Source organism: Trichosurus vulpecula, chromosome 4 (assembly GCF_011100635.1).
Source record: "Trichosurus vulpecula isolate mTriVul1 chromosome 4, mTriVul1.pri, whole genome shotgun sequence".
Classification (NCBI taxonomy): Eukaryota; Metazoa; Chordata; class Mammalia; order Diprotodontia; family Phalangeridae; genus Trichosurus; species Trichosurus vulpecula.
This window is the reverse complement of record NC_050576.1, coordinates 392,788,477-392,815,650: the sequence shown is the minus strand read 5'-3', so window position 1 is coordinate 392,815,650 and position 27,174 is coordinate 392,788,477. Positions and strand designations below refer to the sequence as shown.

The 27,174-nt window shown below is 38.7% G+C and overlaps 1 protein-coding gene across 2 annotated transcripts in view; it reads left to right on the top strand.

The window, feature by feature from the left end:
- RASA3 (RAS p21 protein activator 3) overlaps positions 1–27,174 on the top strand; it is a 298,273-nt gene that overhangs the window by 235,154 nt on the left and 35,945 nt on the right. For both annotated transcript variants that reach the window (XM_036756651.1, XM_036756650.1), the window contains exons 9-17: positions 1,634–1,738; positions 10,077–10,233; positions 11,561–11,709; positions 13,176–13,290; positions 14,592–14,666; positions 18,985–19,108; positions 20,954–21,060; positions 23,415–23,492; positions 25,008–25,085. In XM_036756651.1, the coding sequence (XP_036612546.1) occupies positions 1,634–1,738; positions 10,077–10,233; positions 11,561–11,709; positions 13,176–13,290; positions 14,592–14,666; positions 18,985–19,108; positions 20,954–21,060; positions 23,415–23,492; positions 25,008–25,085 (988 nt within the window). The remainder of the gene's footprint in view (positions 1–1,633; positions 1,739–10,076; positions 10,234–11,560; positions 11,710–13,175; positions 13,291–14,591; positions 14,667–18,984; positions 19,109–20,953; positions 21,061–23,414; positions 23,493–25,007; positions 25,086–27,174) is intronic.

Genomic DNA, 27,174 nt, shown 5'->3' with positions numbered 1-27,174 from the left:
ATAGAGAAAGGGCTCAGGTAGGAGAGAGGAAGAGAGTGGGAGAAATACAGGAAGGAGAGAAGGAGGAAAACGGAGAGGGAGAGAGAGTAAAAAAAAAAACAAACACCCCCTGCTTGGGAGTTTCTGTGTCTTAACGGATAAATTGTCAATTAGAGATTGGAAATTCTCTCTTGTTAAACGGAAAATAGTCTACTGTGGCAAATTGTATCCAGAGTTCCGCCTCTGTCGTCTTCCAAATGCTCATTTATTCCTTATGATAACGCTCTTTGTGTACTGTAGGTTTTGTATGGTGACAGTTACTGTTTCAGCTTGCCCAGGATAATAACAGCACATTGTATACAATTGCCTGGATTCCCTCTACGGTTCCGGACCTCAGCCCACCCTCCCGAGTGGTGATGAGAACTTTTGTACTAGATTCTCAGCTCCATTTGGAACATTAAAATGTTAGAATCATACCGTAGGGAAGAGTTAGTGTGTGAGTAACCTGGCTCTTTGCCACAGACTTGAAAAGCAGTTAAACTTCTTACATCACCTTCCAAAGTCAAGGCCACTCAAATGGAGGTCATAAAAGTGATGGCGGTCCTGAGGCTTACACACAGATGAGGGATTAGTCATTCCTTCCCCATGTCAGAGATGACCAGATCACTCAGCGTGGTAGAGGTGGAGGGTCAGATTGTCAAGGTGATTTGCTACAAAAATAGTTCTGTGGTTTGGTAGCTATTTGTAGAGTGGTTACTCCCTCTCACTGTTTGGGAGTATTTTAGTTAGAGGGTATTTCTTATTTTTGTTTTGTTCTGCTAGGCCATATGGCAGTATGTGATTGGCAGGTGTTAGCTCCTGTACTCTAAGGAGCTAAGAGAATTCAATGATAGGATTTCATTAACTGATTGATTGATTTTTAATTTAAAAGAATATATGAGTTTATTTCTGTGGATGCAAACTGATAAGGAAAAAAGAAAAGAAAACTCATGCTTTGGAGTGGGTCAAACCAACATTTTCAGGGGTATTCTACTCATTCGTGTGTCACTGCTGAATAACAGATTCATCACCCTGAGGAATAATTTGCATTATTTAGAAATAACCTGGGAATTAGACATTTGAAGTTTCGCATGTGGTGTAGTTTGTGAAACTTTCTACTTTGGACAGTACCATCCTTTTTGAGATCACCAAGACATCTCCAAAGGAAGATGGGAAGAACAGAGAAAATCGAAATTGGTATTGAATTAGTATTGATAACCGTGTTTCAATAGAGACTTACTTATTGATATCACAAAATTGTGCAGTAATAAGAAACTTTGAGAGTCCTCTGTCTTTGGAAGAACAGAGATATTTTCTAAGGCTTCCAGAGAAAGAGATTCTATATGTATGTGGCTCTCTTGCCTCACATATTATATGATAAGACATTTTATATCATATTTAGAAATAAAATAGAAGTAGTTCTTGAAAGCAGGGCCCAGACATTGCTCTTCCCCACCGCTTAGCATGGCATATATTGTATGGAGTAGGTGCTTTCCAAATGTTTGATAAATGAATGTTGAATGATTATTGCCCTGAGTTTTTTGGTGCATCAAGACTGCTCTCTTTTCTCCATCTTTAAATAAAAATTGTGCTATTTGCTTTTGGTTTATTTCAGGGTTGACCTGTGGAATGCCAGTAATTTGAAGTTTGGAGATGAGTTCCTAGGAGAGCTGAGGATTCCTCTGAAAGTCCTCCGACAATCCAGTTCTTATGAAGCATGGTATAGTAACACTCCATCTCCTTAGACTCAGATATAAAGCAACCTCATCTATCTAGAACATAACTTTTTTCTTTGCTAATATTTTTATTTTCCTTTCCAAATTCTTTCCCTTCCTTTACTCCCTCCCCTAACCACTGAAAAGACAAGAAATACCATATTCATATAAAGTCTTGCAAAATGTATTAGCCATGTTGTGGGGGGTGGGGTGGGAAGCAAGTAAAATAAGAAAATGTTTTTTAAAATGTGCTTCAATGCGCACTCAGAGTTCATCAGTTCTCTCTCTGGAGGTGGAAAGCATTTTTCATCATGAATCCTTTGGAATTGTCTTGGATCATTGTGTTGCTGAGAACAGCTAAATCACTCACAGTTTATCATGGTACAACATTGTTGTTACTGTGTACAATGTTCTCCTGGTTCTGCTTACTTCACTTTGCATCAGTTTATGTAAGTCTTTCTAGGTTTTTCTGAAATCATCCTGCTTGTCATTTCTCATAGCACAGTGGTATTCTATCACAATCATATACCACAACTTGTTCAGCCATTCCCCAATTGATGAGCATCCCCTTAGTTTTCAATTCTTTGCCACCACAAAAAGAGCTGCTATAAATATTTTTATACCCATACATATATACCTTTTCCTTTTCCTTTAATCTCTTTGGGGTATAGACTGAGTAGCAGTATTGTTGGGTCAAAAGGTGTGCACAGTTTTATAGTCTTTCGGGTATAGTTCCAAATTGTAGAACATGTCTTAGAAGGTAGAAGCAAGTAAAAGAAATGCCTCTGAGCAGCTAAAATTCCAAAGATAAAAGCTCTTGCACTTGTCATAGAAGTGCCATTAAGGACTTCACTCAGGGCCTTTTTATTCTTGTTGCTGTTGTTGTTCAGTAATTTCACTTGTTTCTGAAATTTTGGTAAATATACTGGAGTGGTTTGCCATTTCCTTCTCCAGTCCATTTTACAGTTGAGGAAACCGAGGCAAACAGGGTTAAGTGACTTGCCCAGGGTCACACAGCTAGTAAGTATCTGAGGCTGGATTTGAACTCAGGATGATGAGTCTTTCTGACTCCAGGCCTGGCGCTCTGTCCACTGTGCCACTTTGTGGCCCCTTTTTATTCTTACTTAATACTTAATTCTTGTAAGATTGGTTATCTGTATTAGCAAGGCAATAAACACAACAACAACGATACTTGTGAATGTTCCTATGTGGTTCTGTATGGCAAAATATAAGAGACTCTCCATATAGAAGGTAGAAGGAGTAAAACATTTATTCCGACACCAGATAACCAAATCCCAAAACCAATAAATCCAATCCGTCAAAGTAGCAACCAACTCCCAAAACCAGTAAGGACACTTTATCATAACAGCAAAGAACTTAAAACATAATATCACAGCATGGAGCCTCACCATTCTGTAACCTTCTGCCCCTCTGCTGGGGCCTTGCTACCAACAATCACTCACAGCACAGCTAGGACACGTCTGCTTTTTCTCTCAACTCTAACTGCTCTCTCAGCATTTCCTGTGACACATTTTCCTTTTCCTCTCAGCAGGCTCCTCCCACCAGATATGACTTAGACTTGCTGTGACATAAGCAGGTCACATGGGCCTATCGATGGGTGGGAAAGTTCTTCAAATCTAAATTGTTATTACATTATCAGACTTCCAATCTCTCAGAAAATTAGAAATGAGAAAGGCTGCTACAAAGATATACATCAACAGAAGCAAGAAGTGAGGGCTAACAACTTTACCAGAAGAGAGGATGCAGCAAAAAATCATAAAATAATTTTCAATAAATAAGAGTAGCAGATTTGATGTAGGAGCAGACAGCTCTTCACATCTCAATAGTCCCTCAGGACACTACTTTTTAAACAACACACTACTGTAATTGTGTCTATAACCATGTATTCATTAAGGAAGTATCTATTGGGCACCTATTAAGAAGCAAGAAAATAAGCACTAATTAAGAGCCCACCTATTATGTGCCAGGCACTGTGCTAAGCACTTTATAAATGTTATCTTGAAACAACACTAGAAGGTAGGCGCCATTATTAGCCCCATTTTATAGATGAGAGAACTGAGGCAGAAAGAGGTTAAGTGTCTTACTTAGGGTCACATAGCTATTAAGTGTCTGAGGCAAGATTTGAACTCATGTCTTCCTGACTATAGGTCTAGCACTCTTTCCACTAAGCTGCCTAGCTGCTTGTTGTTGTTCAACCCTTTGTGACCCCATGGACGATACTGTCCATGAGGTTTTCTTGGCAAAGACGCCGGAGTGGTTTGCTACTTCCTTCTCCAGTGGATTAAGACAAACAGAGTTTAAGTAGTTTGCCCAGGATCACGCAGCTAATAAGTGTGTGAGACAAGATTTGAACTCAGGTCTTCCTGACTCCAGGCCCAATGCTCTATCCACTGAGCCACCTAGCTGCCTCCTACCTACTATGTGAAAAAAAAAGATAGTGCATTAGGGGCTATGGAAAATACCCAAAAAGACTGGAATGTTCGATGTCACTAATGACCTCCTTATTATTAAATCTAATGATCTAATGATCCTCTCTGACCACTTTGTGGAATTTTATACTTCTGATTATCTCCTCCATTTTAAAACCTTCCCTTTCTTTGGGGTGTGTGTGTGTGTGTGTGTGTAAGCATGTTCTCACGATTCTCCTCCCACTCTGACATTTCCTTTTCTGATTCCTCATCCTCCTATTCTTTAATTGTGGGTGTTCCTCAGCGTTCTGCCCTTGATTCTCTGTTCTCTTAGCCTTAGTTATTTTGTCCAGTGCCTTTGCTTCAGTGATCAGCTTTATGCAGATAATTCCCTAATTTGTATATCTACATCTAATCCCTTTTCTTTCAGCCTCCCTTCTGCATTTCTAGCATCCTATTGGATATTATTACCTGGTGTCTTGTTAGCATCTCTTTTTTTTTACTTTTTGGAGGGGGGGAAAGGCAGGGCAATTGGAGTTAAGTGACTTGCCCAAGGTCACACAGCTAGTGTCATGTGCCTGAGGCCGAATTTGAATTCAGGTCTTCCTGACTCCAGGGCCAGTGTTCTGCTCATTGTGCCACCTAGCTGCCCCTCTTGGTAGCATCTCAAACTCAGTCTCCCTAAAACTGAAGTTTCTCATCTTGCTCCCTCCTCCACAAAACAAAACAAAAAACCCTACCCTTTCCCTTAACTTCTCCCTTTATTATTGGCAGTTTTCCCATTCACCCAGACTCACAACTTCCAAGTTATATTCAGCTCTTCTTTCTTCTTCATTTCCTATGCATTTATATAGAACTTAAAGATTTACAAAGCGCTTTCCTCATGACTACCCTCTGAGGTAGGTCATCTAAAAATTTACACTAATTATTTGACAATTGAAGAAACTGAGTCTCGGAGAGGATGTGACTTGCCAGGGTCATGCAGTGAATGACTGTTGGCTCTGCGATTCAAGCTCAGGGGCCTCTTAACTCCAGGTTTGGTGATCTTGCCACTATAACATGCTGCTTCTAAGATACTGATTTTTGTTTTGACCTCAACTCTTTCATATATCTCCTCTTTTCCTCTTCTACTAACCCAAGTCCATTCCCAGGATTTTGAGACCTGGCGGATCCTTTCACAGAGTCCAGTAAAGTCACAGACTTGAGTTGTTGTTGTTCAGTCATTTAGTAACCCTTCGAGATCCCAAGTATACAGTTGATCAGTCACGTCCTACTCTTTGGAACCCTGTGGACCACACTCTTCTTGGAGTTTTCATGGCAAAGATCCTGGAATGGTTTGCCGTTTCCTTCTCCAGTTCATTTTACAGATGAGGAAATTGAGACAAACAGGGTTAAGTGACTTGTCCAAGGTAGCATAGCTAAGTCTGAGGCCAGATTTAAACTCAGGAAGATGAGTCTTCCTGACTCCAGGCCTAGAGCTCTATCCACTGAGCCACCTAGCTGCCTCCTACCTTGCACATAGTAGGTGTTAATTAATGTTTGAATTAAAAGGTAACAGTTGGTCTGACTGTGGAATGGTTTGCATTCCAGGTGAGTTTGGACTTTACTCAGCAGGAAATGGAGAGTTGACACAGAGTTTTAGGGGGTAACGGGAGCCAAGATAAGTTTTAGGAATGTTCACCTGCTGCTCAAGAGACAGTGAGGAATCAGTGGATAAAGGCCTAGTCTTGGAGCAAGATAGCTTGTATTCAATCCAGCTTCTGTCATGTACTAACTGAGTGATCCAAAGGCAAGTCTCAGTGCCCCAGACAGCTCAGTAAGACCGTAAGTGACAGAGCAGGGGCTGATCTGTATTCTTAAAGGCAGTTTCCTCATGGAGAGTTCCCTATATCTATGAGTGAAATCACAGCTGTCCAAAGAAATGAAAAAGAAAGAAATAAAGGAAGAAAAGGAAGGAAGAGAGTAGGAAGGAAAGACAAAAGGAAGTAAGGAAAAGGAAAGTAAGAAAGAATGAAAGGAAGGAAGAGAGAAAGAAAGAAAGGATAAAGGAAGGAAGAATGAAAGGAAAGAAGTGGGAAAGAAAGTAACAAAGGAAGAATGAAAGGAAGGAAGGCAGAAAATAGGAAAGAAAGAAGAAAAAGAAGGAAGTAGGAAAGAAAGAAAGGAAAGAAGTAGGAAAGGAAGGAAGAAAGGAAAGAAAGAAAAAAAGAAAGAAAGCAAGAAAGAAAGAAAGCAAGAAAGAAGGAAAGAAAGAAAGAAAGGAGAAAAGAAAGATGAGGAGAGGAAGAAAGTAGGAAAAGAAAGAAGGAACAAAGAATGATGGGGGAAGATCTATCTCTAAATTCAGTGATCTATCCACTGTACTCTGAGACCAACTAGTTAACAAGTAGTTACCAAGGGAGTCCCCTTAAAATCAAAATCTCTGATCTTTTGAAACACATAGTACAGTTAAAAACATGAAACCTAATAAAACCTCCAACACAGAACAGCAGCAACACATTTGGGGAACTCAAACTCACCTCTGCTCTGTGCTTGCTTACTGTAGAAAGAGATTGGTGACATTTTGTAATAAGGCCAAAGGAAGGAGAAAGCCATTTCTGAACTTGTTGAAACAGGCTAGGCTTTCACCTCAAGAATATATGTGACTTGACAAGCTGGGCATCAATTGTTTGTGGTAAGCAGAAAAAAAGAAAGGAAGGAAGGAAGAGAGAAAGAAAAAGAGAAAGAAGGAGAGAAGGAAGGAAAGAAGGAAAAAAAGAAAGAAAGAAAGAAAGAAAGAAGGAAAGAAAGAAAGAGAGAGAAAGAAAGAAAAAGAAAAGTACTAGGATGTGGTGATTTGGCGGATTTTGGTGACCTTGGAGGTGCAGTTTCAATGGAGCAAGAGGAAGCCAGACTGCTCAGTGAGTGGGTGGTGAAGAAGTGGAGCCACAGACTTTGTCTTATAGAAGTTCTATGATAAAGTGAAGGGGACAGTTAGGACTCTGGGGAGTTTGATAACCCCGAGTTATCAAAAACAAAGATGAACTTTTTTTTTACAAGCTTGAGAAAGTAAGGAAGTGTGTAATACATTTTATAAATATTTCTGATCAAAATAGTCAAAATGTTGTTTTTGTCCAAGTTTTGGTACTTCAAGAGGAGAGGGAGGTAAAACCCTCAGCTACAGAACGATTGAATGATAGAAAAGTTCAAAATTTCTTGTAGTAGAATGTAATCGGTCATGAATTAGTATCCCTGCTGATGTTACGTGTAAGCTCATTGTTCAGTCGTTTTCAGTTGTGTCTGACTCTGTATGATTCCTTTTGGGTTTTCTTGGCAAAGATACTGGAATGGTTTGCCATTTCCTTTTCCAGCTCATTTTGCAGAGGAGGAAATTGAGGCCAACAAGGGACTCCCTTGCCTAGGGTCACACAGCTAGTAAGGGTTTGAGACAGGATTCAAACTCAGGTCTTCCTGACTCCCAAGTTTAGTGTTGTTGGTCACAAATTAGTGTCACTGCTGCTATGTCACATGCCAGTAACTGTGCTATTCAAACAACACAGTGTAGAGAGAGGCTGCCTAGTGTAGGGGATCCAGTGGTGGCCTTAGAGTCAGGAGGAAATATCTTCATCATCTACCGGAGAAGGAAATGGCAAACCACTCCAGTATCTTTGCCAAGAAAACCCTATGGACAGTATGGACCATGGAGTCACAAAGAGTCAGACATGACTGAACGAGTGAACAAGACATCCTAAAGAAGGGAGTACATTTCAGGCCCAGAAAGCAGCTTGTATAGAGGCAAGGAGATCTGGGCCATCCAAACAGAGCAATAAAGTAAACTTAAGAGAGTGCCTGCTGGCATAGCTATCAGTCAGTAAACAATAATTTATGGGTGCCTGCTGTATGCAGAGTAGAGATCCCACACTGTTGGCAGAAGGGTGATGGTGGTGGTAGTGTTGGGATTGGATACCAAAGAAACACAAAATATGAACCCAATATTTGAGCTACAATCTACTTGAGGAGAGAATTATTCATGCTATGTTTTGTATTTTTATTGAGTATACTCTGGTTGTAATTATTGGATAAGATTTTGCATTTCAATCCCATGAAGCCATTGACTAAAATGGGCCCATGTTACTGGATTTGCTCCAGGGTGAATTGATTATACCTTTTTAAAGAAACCCCCAGCCTTAACAACAGGACATTTGAGATGTGTGTGTGTGTGTGTGTGTGTGTGTGTGTGTTGTGCATGTATATACAAAAAACAACTATGTAAATTTGTGTCTTTTTGTATGGTGGCCCATTGAAGTTTCCCATGCATACTCAGGCGTGTTTAGATGCCCCAGATACCAATTCCACTGAGAGAATTCAGACATCTTCATATGGAATGTTTAAACTGGCAGGCAAAGAGGGATTAAAGCAACATCTTCTAAAAATCACTTTGCATGCAAGAAGTCTGGTGCTAGATGAAGTGGGCTGCACTAGGATAAGGGAAAGGAAGAGGAGAAAGAATACAAATTACCACTAAAAGTTACCAGACCCTAGCAAGTTTAACTGGATCACTGGATTTACCTTTCTTCCAGCAATGAAGCTTGTTCTACAGTCATTAAAATAATGAAAACTCAACTTTATTTGCTACTAGTTCATCTTCTTCTTTATCTTCTTCTTGCCTAGTCCTTTCCCTTTATTTCTTCCCTCATCTTGCTTGTCTCCTTTCAGTTCTCCTGCTTCTCAACTTCGCCTTGATTCATCCTGACTCCTTCTCTTTTCTTTCTCCATCTTTTCCCTTTCTTTCCTTCATTTCCTTTCTTTTGAAAATAAATGTATGGCTGCTACTAATAAAACTACCAGCAAAGCAATTAAGGAACCCAGAGAGTCAAGCCACTCCCAGTCATAGATCTTCTGAGATACAGAAGGATTTCCTCTGGGAACTGTTTGGGTACCTGTATTCTTCAGTAGTTCCTCCATGAACCATGATCAATAGCCTTGTCTTGTCTATAACATCTTATGTGTCTGTCTACTCTTCACTGTTCCCTTCTAGTCTGCCACCTCCAGTCTCTCCCTTCTCCAAACCATCCTCCTCAAAGATGCCAAAAGAATCTTCTTTAGGCTCAGGTCTGACCGTGTCACTCCGGCTCTAAACCCTTTAGTTGTTCCCCATTCCCTACAGGATAAAATAGAATCTTCTTAGCCTGCCATTTATTTATAACCCCCCACAATCTGGCTTCCACCTGTCTTTTCATCATTATTTCACACTATACCCCATGGTGAACCCTATATTCTAGCTGTCCGAATCTCTGAGACATTTCCCAGACTCAAAACTTTATTTCTCACCTTCTATTCATACCACCTATTACTCAAGCCTAGAATATACTCTTTCCTCATCTCTGCCTCCATCTCCTCCCGTGATTGGATCCCCTTGTCTGGAATACATGTCCTCCTCATTTCTGCCTTTCAGATTCCTTATCTTCTTTCAAGACTCGACTCATGCGCTCCTCTAAGAAGCCTTTCGTGAACACTCCAGGCAATGAGGCTCTCTACTGACTCATTTTTCTTTGTATTTGTGCATGTTGTGGCCTCCAAGTAAAGTGTAAGCCCTCTGAGGGCAAGGACTATTTTGTTTTCAGTTTTGTAGCTCCAGTGCCTAGCACAATCCCTTGCACCTGGGACCTGACTGAGCAACATTTGCCTAATTGAGTTGAGTCGAACTGGCCCCCTCTCCTCCAATGTCAGTCCTTCCTTCAGTATTCCTTCACTCAGGCACCTGGGGACTAGGTCTGTTGCTGTTGTTGAGCCTTCCATTTTCAAAGAGGACCAATGCTGAGGGCTAGGTTTACAAATTGCTTTGTAAATGACTGAAAGTAATGGAACAGAGCTTGAAGTACCTATAACTTGTAAGATATAACTAATCCACATGTGTTTTCCCTTCTCTTTCTAGGTATTTCCTGCAGCCCAGAGATAATGGAAGTAAATCCCTGAAACCAGGTGACCTGGGTTCCCTAAGGTTAAATGTGGTTTACACTGAAGATCATGTATTTTCCTCAGATTATTACAGCCCTCTTCGAGACCTCCTGTTAAAATCTGCAGATGTTGAGGTAATTTGCTTGTTTGTACCTCTGATTTATCTTTCTAAAATTGCCATAAACATTTCTATTTCTCATCCTCCAACCAACCAGAGGAGACTGAAGCTCTCTCAGATTGCCTCAACTGCTTCCTTTCCGTATTTATGATTTTCACAAGACTTCTCTCTCCTGCTTTCTTGTTTTTGTACCCCACTGAGAGATCATTATCTGCCCAGACTGGCTACAAGGAAAGACACACCCAAGCCTTCTGCAGTTAGAACCGTTGATGTGAACCCACAGGCAGTGTGTACAACTTCCTAATTTTATGTTTGAATGTGAAAAAAGGCAACCTGCTTTCTTTGCTTGATAAAACTTATTTTCTTTGGACATAGGAGATGGGAAGTCCTGGAGAAAGGAAGACTTGCCTGACTGACACTTCTTTTTGTAGGCCATGTAATGAGTCAGTGCTGTCCAGAGATACTTGAAAATAATAACTGAATTTGACTCCTCAGAAGATACATACTTTTTTTTTTTTGGTTTTGTTTTGTGTTTTCATTTTCACCTGAAAGGTGTATTTATAGTGGCCGGAAATGATAATACCACAGAAAGGGGTGGGGAGTGGGAAACTATTTAACTAGATTTTCACCATTCTCATTTCCCCGAAACCCTGATATTTCATCTACAACCAACATGTTGATCATGAGGGAGAATTCAGATGCAGAGGATTTTGTTTTCCAATTGCTGCCCTCTGGTGACTGGGCAACACTCACTAGGAACTTAAAAATTCACACAATCTTCAGTTTGGTGAGTTCTGGAGCTAGAAGACACCTTTTGTTTTTATTCTATAGTTTCAGTCATGTCTGACTCTTCATGACCCCACTTGGGATTTTCTTGGCAAAGATACTGGAGTGGTCTGCCATTTCCTTCCCCAGCTCATTTTACAGACGAGGAAGCCGAGGCAAACAGGGTTGAATGGCTTGCCTAGGGTCACACAGCTAGTAAGGGTTTGAGACAGGATTCAAACTCAGGTCTTCCTGTTTCCAGGCCTGGTACTCTGCCTGCCCAAGAAGACACCTTGGTGATGGTCTAAGCCAACCCTCCTATTTTGTAGATGGGGAAAGTGAGCTTGAGATAATGGTGAAGGGGCTCACCCAGGATCTCACAGCTAATTAAAGGCAAGGCTAGGACTAGAATCTTTATCTGGTGTTCTCTTTATGGGACCATCAAGTGTCTGCCTCCCCAGCCAATCTCCCAGGGACGCTCTTTGACTGCCTCTTCAGGGGAATCTGACCCAGGGCTAAGAAAACGTGGTCTGTCAGACACTTGCTCTTTGAACATTCCTTTCTCTCGTCCTTGCCAGCCTGTGTCTGCATCTGCAGCCCATATTTTGGGAGAAGTGTGTAGAGAAAAGCATGAAGCAGCAATCCCACTTGTGCGCCTCTTCTTACACTATGGCAAGATTGTGCCTTTCATCAGTGCCATTGCCAACGCTGAAGTGAAGAGGACTCAGTGAGTATCTAACACCCACTCCCCTATACAAACAGGAAAAAATAGAACAAAACCCCAATGTTCCAGAATTGAAGAAAGATGGTGCTTTAGCTCTTATAAAGTGCTTTCTTCACAAAAAATCCCATGCTGTTGGTGATGCGAATGCAATGGCACCCCCATTCTGCAGATGAGCAAACTGAGACAGCATTTTAAAGACCTGGCCCTCAACCCCACAATTACTATGTATCAGAGATAGGATTCAAATCAGATTCCCTGATTCCAAGTCCAGATCGCTTTTCATTCTATTACACGATTTTTGGAAATTGATAGAGATGAACAATATAACTTTAGAGAATAAAATTGGAAAAGCACAGATGTTCCTATGCTAGGATCATTGGATGACTATAAAACAATAAGCATAAATATTCATAGAATAAAAAATTTAGAGGGAGAGGACCATAGTGGCCATTTAGTCTAGCTCCCTCATCTTATAGCTGAGGAAACTGGAGGCCAAGAGTTGAGTGACTTGACCAAGGTCACACAGCTAGTTTATTTTGTGGTTCACAGAAGAAACAACAGATAGGGTGGCTGACACGAAGAAAAATAATAACCAAAGTGTAGACTTTCTCTTGTTATCTCACATACTATTTTTTTTTACTATCTGGTTTTCTATTCAGGAAACTATTATATGAGTGAGCAAAGATAATGTAGTTCTCTTGGGAATTGGTTGCTTTAGGTGTGAGTTCAGCTCACCATCACCATTTTCACTGCTCTAGTATCTCCTGTGATCAGTCTAAAGATGAAGGTGGTAACCAAAAATTACCACCTTTAAATGTAGTCGTTAAGAAGTCTGTGAAAATGGAGCCGAAGACTGGTGGAAATCTAACACCCTCAGAGCAAGCTAGTATTCTGGATACTTAACTCTGCAGCAGCTATGATTGGCAACTAGGATGAAAAAAACTGCTTTGCCCACTGGGTATACATGGCCCAACTGCCACAGACTCTTCTACAATGTTCTGAATTTACTAAGGCTAGCACAGAGCAGTTCATTTTGTATAGGATTCTTTAGTGCCTTTCCTATCAACCAGAGATTTTCATTCCTGGAATCATTAATCCATTCCTTTTTTTTTTAAAAAAAATTTTCTCTTTTGGTAATACAAAGTTCACAAGAGAAGAAAGTTAATAGGTGGGTAATGACCAAGATCATCATCTCCCTTATGATCTGAGAAAAACTGGTGAAAACGGGGGAAAATCTCAAAACACCTAGCTGTCGCATCAGCAAATATAGTTGAAAATGTCTATTAAAAATCTGAAATTATATTCACCAGTATTGAAGGATTTTCTCAGCAGCCCTTCCTCAGACAGAGGTATATTCACAACCCACTCTTAGGCTTCTGTGATTGCAAATTTTTAAAAAATTTCTCTCACTGTTTTGTTTTCTTTTGTTTTACAAGAGGGTGAAATTACAGAAATTTATTCTTTTCCAGAGACCCAAATACCATTTTCAGAGGAAATTCTTTAACGTCCAAGTGCATTGATGAGACAATGAAGCTGGCAGGAATGCATTATCTTCAAGTTACATTAAAGCCAATTATAGAGGAGGTAAGACTGTTAGCTTGAAGAGCCTTCTGAGAATGGATATTGATGATTTTTGTTGTTTAAGCATCACTAAATGGAAAGTGAGGATTTGCTTGAAAACTCAGGTAGACATTAAAGTCCCGCTCTTCCTCCAAGTTGCAGCTCAGCTGCCACTTCTGTCATGAAACCTTCCTTGATCTTTCTAATTAAAAATTTTCTTTCTTTCCCTAAATTTTCTCAGAGCATTTTATCTGAATCACTCCCCCACTCCCATCCCTTCCCAGTTATTCCCTAGCTTGTACTATAGATACATCCTAACCCCTCTAGATGAACATAAGTTCATTCCAGGCAGGATTGGAGTCCTTTTAAAATCCTTGTATTTTCATTACTTAGAACACAGCTATATTTACAGTTGGCACTTAATAAACATTGTTTAACCTTGGATTTGCATCTCATTTTTTTTACTATAATGACAGAGCTGGACTTGTATTAATGAAGAGGAAGTTTCCTTAAGAGTCTGACAAAAATTCATGCCACTTTTCCCATGTTTGGGAAAATCTACTTTGAACAAACATCGAACCTCAGATAGAATGAGCCAATACTAAAAATCTCATTGTCATTAACAAGGCCTCCCACTCATTCTGCATTCTTAAAGCAGTATGGCCACTGCTAGATATCTTCTGCAGCTGTCTCATGTGGTGACTTTTTATTATCTCTCCAGTACAATGACACTGTTCTCTTCCCAGGGTAGTAATTGAGTGACAAATTTAGATCCTATATTTCCTTTCCAAGTGAATCAGCACTTTCCTACCTAAACTGTTAACTGTGATAACTTGTCAAGAAGTATTTCCCCCTTGAGTGATTTTACCAAATGATCCTTTTGCACATGAAGTAGCATATTAAGTGATAGTCTGCCTTGAGCGATTGGGAAAAAAAAATCATTTTCAAAATGGGGTTTAGCTATAATGGAACAGAAATTGTTACCCACATTTGGCAAAGCTTAGCCACGGATCAGCTGTTACATAGCAGTGTTGTGGTTTTAAGCAGGATAGATAGGGGATGGGGGAGACTAGAAGAGTAAAAATTAGTTTCAACCTGTTAGCCTGAGAATCTGGTTATTTGTAGGCAAGCATGTCAGATTCCTGGAAAAACCCTGATTGTACTTGCTTAAATTTTCCATTGGAATAAGTGGGACGGCTGATTGAATGGTGTGACACGAATATTTCTGTGCATCTGGTATGGTACGAGGTGTCTACGAAGCTCACCCCACTTCTATATGCTTGATGCCCTCCTTATGGAGTCATTAGTACAAATGTTCTTTCCAGATATGCCAAGTCCACAAACCTTGTGAAATTGATCCAGTAAAGTTAAAAGATGGAGAGAACCTGGAAAACAATATGGTAAGACATTACTTCCCTTACTTTTCTCCCCCTCCATATGTACATTTTGTAATTGAAAACCCAATCTCTTAGTTATTTTTTTTGCATTAGGACAATTTATGGCCTTTTGTTTTACTGTGAGTGGTGAGTCTGGGTAGAGGGTGGTTCCAAGTCATGTTGCTAAGGGAGAATCACTGTTAGAGAACTGGTTATTTTGGGAGGATGCAATTGAAAGATATTTCTTCTGGCCAAGTTTTGTTCACTTACCTCTATTTTTTTCTTGTATAAATTTTCCTATCCCAGAGGTGTTTCCCTTTATCATTTCCTCATTTTCTCCCTTCTTCTCAGTTCATTATTGATTCACTCCAGAGGAGAAAGCGAGGCTGGTGGTTTTGCACAGCCCTCCCTCACTTAAATCCAATTCACTTCATGTCGTGGCATCACCTCCCTGATGTCATGGTCCTCTTTGAGAGCGAAAGACAAACAACAGCAACCACAATTGATTCACTAATATTAATTCTTAGAGACAACCCCATTAATCCTCCATCTTCCGTGTATGCCTCCGCAGTGTACTTTTACACTCGCTTCTATTATTCTTCACTTCTAAACGGTTATGGCATTTCCAATTCATCTAGATCAACATACCTCTTAAACCTGTGTTATTTGCCATTTTTTTTTTGTTTACCCTTACAAATGAAATTAGTCAAGTCAGACCAGCTTTTCCTGTTTCTCAGAATTCCTTCCTTTTCTTTCCTCTTCCTCTCTTTCTCTCTCCCTTTGGGGAGGTATCATAATGCAGTGGAAAGGGTGATAGATTCTGGAGTCAAAGGACCTGAACACAAATCCCCCTGATGCTTATTTCCTGCATGATCTATGACCTGTCTTACATATATATACACACATATATGTGTGTATATATTATATATATGTACACACACATATATACACATATACACATACATATATACACACACACACATATATACCTACACACATATAGATACACATATACACACACGCATATATACATGCACACACACACACACATATATGTATATATATGCTTATATCTTTATGTGTTGTCTTCCACAGTAGAATGTAAGCTTTTTGAGGGCAAGAATTGTTTTATTTTTAATCTTGTATCTTTCTTATCTTTTTAATTTAATTTTTATTTTAATTAAATTTCTTTTTATTTTATTTTTATCTTTTATTTTATCTTTTATCTTTCTTATTCCCAGCATGATTAGCAGGGTATCTGGAACATAGTAACACTTAATAAATGCTTATTGACCGACTGATTGGCTTGAGCATGGACCTCAGTATCCTTTCTGTAAAATGAAGAGGTTGGATTAGATGACCTTTAAGATATCTTCTAGCTTCTGATTTATGATTCTACCATCCTTCCTTCTCTCCTTTGTCTATTTTCAATCCTATTATCTAACCCTTCATGTTAAGATCTTAAGACTTTAGCATTATTTTTCTTCTTCCTTTCCAAATTTAATTTTCTTTAACTCACATACATTCTCTAATGCATGTATCAATCATAATTTTATATTATAATTATTTGCGTATGTATCTTACATCTGAGGTAGCCTTTTTGGACCGTGTATTGTCCCAGTGCCTCTCACTGTGTTTCACACACAATCTGAGCCTAATAAATATTTGTTGACTTAAATTGAAGTTGAATTCACTTACTTTTAAAGAAGTTCTCCTGCCATCTGTCCTCCCTTCCTCAGTTTTTTGCTCTCACTTTTTTCATATTCTCATCCTTTATCTTAATCCTTTGCTCTGCCTACACCTATGATTTGAATTCTCAGCTCTGTTACATCATTGTTATGGTGCCTAATATCTGGAGGGGTCATTACAAATTTCTGTTCATAAAGGCTTCCAATGATTAGTCCATTCCTTAAGGGACTGAGCTTCCCTCTCTGTTCAAAGGTGTTATTCTTTTATCATGTGGTAATAATTTTTTAAAATTATATCATACCTCTTTTCCCATTCATCCCCACATTTCTACAAGATTGGTGGGCACAGTCTCTTTCTCTTCTCTCAAGATGGTGGACAAAAAGCCCCCAAAGGAACCAAAGGAAAAAAAGAGAGAGAGAACAAAAAGGAAGATGAGGCTGAAAAGGTGGTGAAAAGCATTGCAGTAGGAACCCAGTCCTGGCCCGAGGGATTGGTAGATGCTCCAGGTCTGCACTGTATTCCCAGAGAGTCATGTACAAGCAGAAATATGCTGCCCCAAAAACCCGGATTGAAAGGAAAAAAAGAGAAGGTGCCTGCTACTATCTCAAGTGTGGTGATAAGAATGGAGGAACCCGTGTGGTAAAGATTTGAAAAATGCCTCGGTATTACCCTACTGAGGATGTATGTGGCTAGAAAGCTGCTAAGTCATGGCAAAAAGCCCTTCAGCCAGCATGTGGGGAGACTTCAAGCTAGCTTCAAGCCAGGTACCATTCTGATCCTGCTCACTGGCTGCCACAGGGGCAAGTGAGTGGTTTTCCTGAAGCAGCTGGTTAGTGGCTTGCTAACCTCTGGACCTCTGACCATCAACCATGTTCCTCTGAGAAGGATCCATCAGAAATTTGTTGTTGCCACGTCTACCAGGGGTTAACCTTTCAGGTGTAAAAATTCCAAATCATCTTACTGATGCTCACTCCAAGAAGAAGAGGCTCCATAAACCTAGACACCAAGAAGGAGAGATTTTTTGACACAGAAAAAAGGAAATAAGAGATTACAGAGCAGCACAAGGCTGATCAGAAAACAGTGGACTCTCAGATCCTGCCCCAAATCAAGAAAATTCCTCAGCTCCATGGCTCCCTGTATTCTGTATTCTCTCTTTCCAACACAGTTTATCCTCATAAACTGGTGTTTTAAATACCTTCCAGAGAACTCTTATTAAAATATTTGGAATAGCTAAAAAAAGATTGGTGGGCATGAAAATAATATTCCTATTATTACAGATGAAGATGCTGAAGGGCAGAGAAAGTGATTCTTCGTGGGGCACACATTATCAGAGGCAGGTCTTAGCAACCATATTTCCCAACTCCTGTCCCACTGATGCATTTGACTTTTAGCATAGGTGATTATCCTTAGGGGAAGAGTGTATCTTTTTTTCCCCATATACTCTTCAGTGAATAATGATTGTTATTATCATATAATTACATTTGCCTTCTTACCTCGTATGTGCATTCAGAGAGTAGCAGGCTGATTTTCTGACATAGGTTTTAAGGGCATGACTATCAGGTATCCTGATGTTACTTTGTAGTTCTCTATCAGGGAATAAACATTAGAGCAATTTAAATTGGAGGGACCAAAGTACCAACGTCTTAAAACCTTGACATTTCATCATGAACCACTTGGGCAACTTCAAAGATCCTGTCTACTTCAAGGAGGCTCTCTCTGAGTGGATGCAATGGATTTCCTCTACTCCCTTCGTTTGCTTTTTTATTTCCTAGTCCTTAACGTGTATTAGCTGGGGCGCTCGGCTTTGAATCAGGAGGCTGCCCAGACTGCACCATGAGTGAGTCATTTACCTTCACAGTTCTGACAGTCTCCATTTGAGAAATGGGGATAATGATATATTTGGGTAATCATGATAATAGCTAGAATTTATTTTAAACTTTAAGGTTTTCAAAGCATCTTGTGAACACTTCATTTTATCCTCATAGCAACCCTCTGAGATAGGTGCGATTAGTAGACCCATTTTGCAGGTAAGAAAACTGTGGGAGACAGCAAATAAGTGACCTACCCAAGGGCACATAGCCAATAAGCATCTGAGGTTTGACTTGAACTCAGGTCTTCTGACTCCAGGTGCAGCATTCTATCTACTGTGCCACCTACCTGGGTAGCATGGGGGGAAAAAGCACCAAATTTGGGGTCAAATGACCTGGGCTATATTTCAGGCTCTGTTACTTACTAGCTGTATCATTTTGGCCAAGTCACTTAGTCTCCGTGGGCCACAGTTTCCAAGATTAAACAATTCAGTTCAAAAAGCACTGGCCAAGCTCCTACTATATATATATATATATATATATATATATATATCTATATATCTATATATATATATATATACACACACACACACATATATGTATGTATGTATGTATGTATGTATGTATGTATGTATATGTATATATATATGGCAAATATTCCAGGTTCTGAGGATACAAATGGAAAATCAAACTAATCCCTGCCATGAAGAAGCCTACCTACTAGTGGAAAATGGAGGGGATGATGAAAGCGGTGTTCATTAAGGTCGTTTTCTGTTCTAAATCCTATGAAACAATATTTGATATGTGACAGTAAAATATTTGGGTCAATTTGAAATGTGTTGCAGGAAAACCTGAGGCAATATGTTGATCGAATCTTCAATGTTATCACGAAATCTGGGGTAAGCTGCCCAACCGTCATGTGTGATATTTTCTTTTCACTGAGAGAATCAGCTGCCAAACGATTCCAAGGTGAGTTTCCTGTATCCGTTGATGTAGTCACCCTGGTTAAAAATAATTACATTCCCACCTTTGGTGTAATTATCTTTCTATCTGCCATGTTTCCCGGTTCTAATGATGACTTTTAAAAAGTGGATCCTACATAAAAATGGAGAAGTTCTTTCAAAATTAGACAACTAGACTAGCCTCTATATGATGGGCAGATAGATAGTTTGCCCTTTTAACCTTGCAGGGAAGTGGATGGGGGCAGTTTATCCTCTTGCCCAGTGTTTCTCTAGGTATTATCTCCTGTTTTTTTTTGGGGGGGGGGAATGCACCTAAAAAAGACAAGGCCTCCTAGTTCCCTGGGACCATTAAAGAATTCCTGGCACTTTCCTCATAGGGTTGGAACCTATTCTGTGTCTTGGCTAACCTCCAGTTCAGATAAATTGCTTCCTTTAATGTACCCACTTGGAATTTCCTCAGTAGTCTTTTCTTGCTGTCAATTGGAGGTATTGTGTTTGCACAGTACACCCTTCCATTGAAGTGAATCTCTATAGATCACTGCCTTTCCAAGGAGAGTGAAATGGGTCCTCTGGAAAAATGCACATCATTTCACCCTTTTGGAACAGCAGAGTAAAAGGGGAAAGGAAGACAGGGAGAGAGATTTCTGACTGGTCCAATTACAGTGCTTGAGAGACTGATTTGTCATGGTCCTGCCTTATTGTACAATACTTAATAAGTCATCTTTCATCCTTTTCTGTCCAAGGTTCTCCATTAGTCCAAGAGAGAGGATGATTTACTTCTAAGAGCATGAGCAATCAATGTACTTATTAGTTTTGGTAATAGCTTTGGTCACACTGGGTTGTGGGGCACTATGAAATTTATCTTGCCCTACAAGAAAGGAAGGGAAAAGGGGATGGGAGGAGAGTGGGGTGACAGAGGGGAGGGCTGACTGGGGAACAGGGCAACCAGAATATATGCCATCTTGGAGTGCGGGGGAGGGTAGAAATGGGGAGAAAATTTGTAATTCAAACTCTTGTGAAAATCAATGCTGCAAACTAAATATGTTAAATAAATAAATTTAAATTTAAAAAAAAAAAGAAAACATACCTGAAGGGTCCTTGATTGTTAGAAGAGTCATTCCTAAAAATGCTTCCAGATTGAAAGAGATCTCCAGCATGATCAAAGACATCTCCTTCCTTTAGCAAGTTAGCGTGCCTCCCAAATTCCATCCTCTCTTTTATTCCACAAAATCATGTTTGGTATAGATAGCCAGCACTGCAGTCCATGTCCTAAGTGGGTCTGACTGAATATTTGTCCACATGGGCCTCATAAATAATTTAATCCAAGTGACAGAACCTTTTAGTCGCTTCCGTTGGTCTAAAAGTTGATAGCTTTGGAAACCTTTGGTTTTTCCTCCCCTACCTGATTACAGCATGACCATTGATCCCTTCCACAGTGAAAGTTCAGGTTTATTAAATGCAATGGACTAATCTAGCCAAAGACAAGTTACTCTTTAAAAGAAAGTATTAACTGTATGAGATAACTAAGGTGCCTCTCAGTGCTGTTGAAGAGATAAATTGCCTCATGGGGTCTAGGGGGCCAAAGGCTAGCTTCCAAGGGCAAATGGTTATTCCCTTCCTCACAAGTGGCTATGTGTTTATTGGTTATGTATTGAGTGGCACACCTCTTGTGTCCCTGATGCTGCTCCCAAAAGATGATACTTTCTCCAATGAGAACTTCTAATCTGAAGATCATGCTTAGATCAGATCTACCCACTGTGTCCAAACTGTATCTGGTCCACCACATAACAAAGTCCCTTCGATTCCTGTTATCTTCCAGAATCCAGGATGAAATTACTTTTCTTGGTTACAGGTGACCTGGATGTGAGATATACTGCCGTGAGCAGCTTTATTTTTCTGAGATTCTTTGCTCCTGCCATCCTTTCACCAAACCTTTTTCAACTCACCCCTCATCATACGGTATGTGTATTGGTGGGATTTTTTTTCTCCCTTCCCTGTCATGTCACACCGTTTCTGTAATACAGATGAGGTTGAGCTTCCTGCCAAGTTCTCTGTGTCCTATGTTAGAAGGTAGAAGATTGAGATATAAAAATGACCTTTGGCAGGAGTCAGGGATCAACCTATTACAGAATGGATTATGAATATAACAAATACCTGCTATTTAATTCCTGACCAAAGATAGATTGCATCATGGAACTTATCTGCCCTTTGATTTTAGCCTTCACTGGCTCTGGTGGTGGTATACTTTGGCGGTGATTAATGATACATTTAAAAGTTCTTGATGGCTTAGCAGCTTGACACAAAAATGAGAAACTGGAATCTACTCCCTACCACCACTGGGATTTTTCCAAGGGAGAACCAAATATTTAGGAATATATATATGTGTGTGTGTGTGTGTGTGTGTTTTTATGTATATACATATATATGTGTGTGTATGTATATGTATATGTATGTGCATATATATACACATGCATACATATACATATATACATATAAGTATGTGTACATACACACACACACACAAATATACATACACACATATACATATACTTCCACATGTTTTCCCCACTGGAAATTTATCCATTCACTCAACAAGCTAGACGCTAGCAGGGAAGAAAAATGAGAAAGATGGCTTCCCTGTCCTCATGGAACCTGCTGTCACATACAGAACTCTCTTCTTGTTAAAACCACAAAGCCATTTGAATATTACAAGGTAAACCGAAATAACAGACCATCATCTGGTGAGATGAGTAGGAGCTTTGCACAGCTCCCAGTTGGATCCTATGACCTGGAAGAAGCCCTGGGTATGTATTTCCTTTGCAAAATAGTGAATGCCCTACTCACACGGGTGTCAGCATTAATTTACAATATTCTGGTTCTAAATATACCACCATGGAAGTTTCATTTATGTTGTTTATACATTTTTTTCCTGGTCCTGATTTGTGATTTCAATTTCCCAGAGAGGAAGCTCCCTCTACCAGGGAAGGTCTGTAATTGTTTATGCGATTTAAATTGCTTAAGGTAGTTGCCTAGGTGACTTGACTAGGTTGAAACAGCCAGTATGTGCGGGGGTGGGACTTGAACCTAGGATTTCTTAACTCCTCAGGCTAGCTTTGTTTCCAATCCATGAGGATGCCTCTCTTGTGTGCACACAACAGATATGTTATATATTTAGATATTTATGTGTTTGGATCTATTTTCAAGGCATATATATTTTTGTACTATTTAAATATTTGACCATGTGAGTACTTTGATAAGATTCTCATCTCTAGGATCAGCCCCAACTATAGTTATCCCTTCCACATTATGACTTTCCCCATCATGGTTTCAATACATCATGGGGGTTGGCATAAGAAATTAAATGGGAATTTTGGAGGAGTTATGCAGAAGCCACAGACAACACGAAGATACAGAAAAAAATTAGAAACTCAGAAATGCATTTTATATATATATATATATATATATATATATATATATATAGTATCATATAACATCAGCATATTTTATTTTTTATGCCATAATAACTAAGACTTCTCTTTCTACATGGATTTTCCACATTGGTGGGGCACCACGCCCCAACCCTTTCTATGTAGAAGGAATAACTGTAGTTTGTTGTTGGTGGTGGTGGTCAGTTGTTCAGTTGTGTCTGATTTTTTATCACTCCATGGACCATAGCACACCAAACCCTCCTATCCTTCTCTATGTCCGTCCAAGTTCATGTTTATTCTTTCCATCACACTATCCATCTCATCCTCTGTGGTCCCCTTTTCTTTTTGCCTTCAATCCTTCCCAGAATCAATCTTTTCTAGTGAGTCCTGTCTTCTCATGATGTGGCCAAAATATTTGAGTTTTAGCTTCAATATTTGACCTTTCAGCAAACAGCCTGAATTAATTTCTTTGAGCTCTGACTGATTGGATCTCCTTGCTGTCCAAGGGACTCTCAAAATTCTTTTCCAGCACCATAATTCAAAAGCACTGATTTTGTGGTGCTCAGCTTTCTTTATAGTCCAACTCTCAAAGCCATGCACTGCTACTGGAAAAACCTTTGTCAGCAAGGTGACGGTTCTGCTTTTTGATATGCTGTCCAAATTTGCCATAGCTTTCCTCCCAAGGAGCAAGCGTCTTTTGATTTCATGGCTGCAGTCACCATCTGCAGTGATCTTTGAGCCCAAGAATATAAAATCTGACACACTGCTTCCATTTCTTCTCCCTCTATTTGCCACAAAGTGATGGAACCAGTTACCATGAATACTGTACGCTTTGTATTAAATTTGGACCAATATGTAATGTTTCTGTTTTCTTACCTTTGATAGGACCCACAGACTTCTAGAACCTTGACACTTATCTCCAAGACTATACAGACCCTGGGCAGTTTATCCAAATCCAAATCTGTAAGTCTCTTATCTTTTTTTCCCACTTTGTTCAGAGCACTTTGCTTTCTAAAAGTAAAACAATCAGTTGGCATTTAAGTACTTTGTTCATGTAACGAGCACCAGTTACCTCTCTCTAGCTTATATTTGTAAATTTGGAAGATAGCCATACCTCACTGATTTTCTAGCTTGGCCCCATTGTCATCCAGGCAAGGAGGGTAGTATTTCCTCTGCCCCTTCTACCCATGCCTCTGAAATGGTTATTCTTTTTCAACTCTTTCGTAAAACTGCCTTTAAAATTCATTTTAACCTGGATTTACCTGTATTAAAAAATGTTTGTACACGTGGGTAGCATTTTATTTTGGAGGAGATAAGGAGACAGAATACTTGCTACTTTACATTTTGCCCTGGGGCCTTCATTGTCAATCCAACACTAGGAATAGCTGTAAGAATGGTGGCATTTGGGGACATTCATTCTTAATTTTCAAACAGCAACAACAATTTTTAAAAAATATTGGGAAATGTAGGTAAAGATAGACTTTGTCAAAAATAACCAGAGGTGGAAAAGGGGCTAGATGGCATCTCAGTCTACCCCCTTCTTCACTTTTCCAAAAAGCATGAGGTATGACTCAAGTCCATGTTCACCAAACAACTTTTATTTCAGGTTCATTTCAGAGTGTTAATGGATTCCTGACTCCTTGGTCTCTTCTGCTTTATTTTTATGGCATTTTATGCAATGGTTAGACTCTAAATGAAAGTAAGCTTACTGAATCACAGGGGATAACCAGCTACCATTTAATTGCAAATCCTTTTGGTCCCTCTCAATGTAAGTGAAATATAAGACTTTAAAAAATTTTTTTGCTGTTTTCTTTTTAGCAAAATAGTAAGTAAAAAAAGTAAGCAGTGACTTGTCACATTCTTCATTTACTCAGTCTTCCCCAAATTTTATTGGTTTGGAAAAGGTCTACAGGGCAGGGATCTATGGCTGAATCCAAGACTGCAGAGGGCTTCAAATAGTTTCATGTTCAAAAAATTATACATTCTTTTAAAAAAATTACATTGAATTAGAGCTTTAAAAGTATTCATTTTTTAAAAACTACCCTTTTTAATTATTGTAGTTTTTAGCTAATAGGGCAATATTCCCATTTTAAAAAACCTATGGATAAAAATCCATAATTAAAAAATCAATTAAAGGATTTTTTTTATTAAAGCATTACTAAAGGATTTATTATAGGATTCCTGTAAGTGCTTAATTCCCCCAGAACTATTAGAAGTAGGTTTTAATTTATACAAATTTGATGAATATACAAATTTTAATGCAATTCTATAAAGTACTAAAATTCATATAACAGCAGTTTGTTAGCTATTTACTCAATGATTTTTAAAAATGAGATAAACTATCTCTCCCTTTCTCTTCTCTTTTCATTTCTAAATTGCTATAATGTTCGTTTGAATATTGTTGGAGTCTTCTGATTATTCTGATTTTCAGGGGTAAGCCAAGAACTATTACACTATAGTTAAACCGTTTTGTTACAGGCCAGTTTCAAAGAGTCTTACATGGCTACATTCTATGATTTCTTCAATGAGCAGAAATATGCCGATGCAGTAAAAAATGTAAGTAATAAAAGCAATCAATCAACAGTTGTGTAGTCATTTATGCATTTTAAATATGCATATATATATAGAGAGAGGCATATACATATTTTCCCTCCCTTCCCCCCTGCAGAGGACATTGTTTTCATACTTTTTCTTTCCTGGGTCCTTTTCTGGCTTTTTTTTTCCTTTTCTGGCTTTTGAATGAATTTTGAGTTTCCTCCTTGCCCTTTCAATTCTCATTACTAAGTTTCTTTTTTTTTCTACATCCCTCAGTCTTTTCCACACTCATATTTTGATTATGTCACTGCTTTCTCTTCTTTCTAGGATCATTTTCCTTGAGATCATTTTTTCTAAGTGTCACTAGCTTTACCCTCCCCTACAAGTCTACTACCTTCTGCCTCTGTGTTTTTACATGAATTACAGAGTATTACATCCTTGGGTCATTGGACCATCATTAGAGAAATAGTTTCTTAGGATGATAGTAACATATCTGCCAAAAACACTGAGACACTAGCTGTGATTTTTCTGAAGGTCAAAAAAGAGCCTTTTTGCCCCTAAAGTTCAGCTGCTGGCAGTTTAACAAAGAATAGTAGAAGGCAAGTCTGTTATTTAATTTAAATGGTATGAACATGCCAATAGAAAGGAAAAAGATCTATGTAATAGATTTAAAAAGTGGACTCAAACAATATACTAACTGCAAGAAATTCATCTAATGCAGAAAGATGCACATGGTTCAATTGAGACTTTGGACTTGAATTTATCAGATTATTTCTGTCTCAAGAAAATCATAAATGACATTGCTTTTATCTGAAAATGCCAAATTCTAACCAGAAAGCATTGAGGAAAAAAAAGGAAATTTTTAAATAATTATTCAAAATTATTTAAAACATAATTATTCAAAATTCCTTTTTAAAGAATACATATCAATTAAGATAGGTTAAATCTATGAAATTTCATGGGTTTTTTTTAGAAGAAATTGATAGCTATAGATAGATAATTGCTAATAGTAAGAGATTTCAATACCTTTTTTTCATAATATGAGAGAGACCCTGAAAGAAAACTCAAGTAACAAGCATGTATGAAGCACTAATTATGCGCCAGTTACTGTACTGGGCCTTAGGAAGGAGGGGAAAATGCAAATGCAAAAGTGAAAAAATCTTTGCCCTTATTCTAACTGCAGGATACAACATAAATAAGGGAGTGGCAATCCATCAAATGAAATTTTGGTCCAGACATTCATGGAATTGTGACTACAGCCATAGGACAGTAGATTGTTATGCCTTTTCCAATGGAGAGGCTAGTTTTGATTTAACAAGAAGAAAGAGTATAAAGGGGAAGGAGAAGAGGCAAGGAATAGTTTTTTTTTCATGTACACATGGAATGCTTACAAAAATTCATTATGTGCCTAATCATAGGTGAGTCCCAGGTAAATTCAGAAAAATGGGCATTTTATATGTGTTATTTTAAGACCATGATAAAAATTAAACTAGAATTGAATGATTCTGGAATAAAATATAAAATTCTAGAATTAAATGATTATGTACTCAAAAGAGGTAGGCCTACAATGAAACTTTTTAAAATAACTAATTTTTAAATTCCTTTAAGTTCAGTTTTTGGTTAAAAACAATTTTGACTGTTTCTCACTCCCCTTCTAAAAATAAACACAAACTTAGCTGTGGGTTGCCATTCAATTATAATGACAGTTACAAGCAGCTAAAATCCCAGGGGAAATTAAAGGTTTAGGAAGTTGTTTTAGGAATTGGAGAAGTCAGAGTAGCACTGAAGAAGAAAACTTTTTTGACAGGCAAGATATTTTGATTTGAGGAGTTCGGGAAGATCTCAGTCCCCAAAAAGCTATCCATAGACCACCTACAGGATTAAATTCCTCAATTATCTTAAATTCCCCAATTAGATAGATTAGATATCTTAAACTAAATTAAATTAAACTAGAGATCTTAAATTCCCCAATTAGAAATTTAGCCCTTTTTCCTCTCTTAAAATGTAAATGCTCCAAAAGAGCCCATGCTTCATTTTTATTAGCAATTTTCACCTCACTGTGAATCTGGGATATTGTTTCACTTCCTTCAGAGTAGGTGTCCTTAGAGCT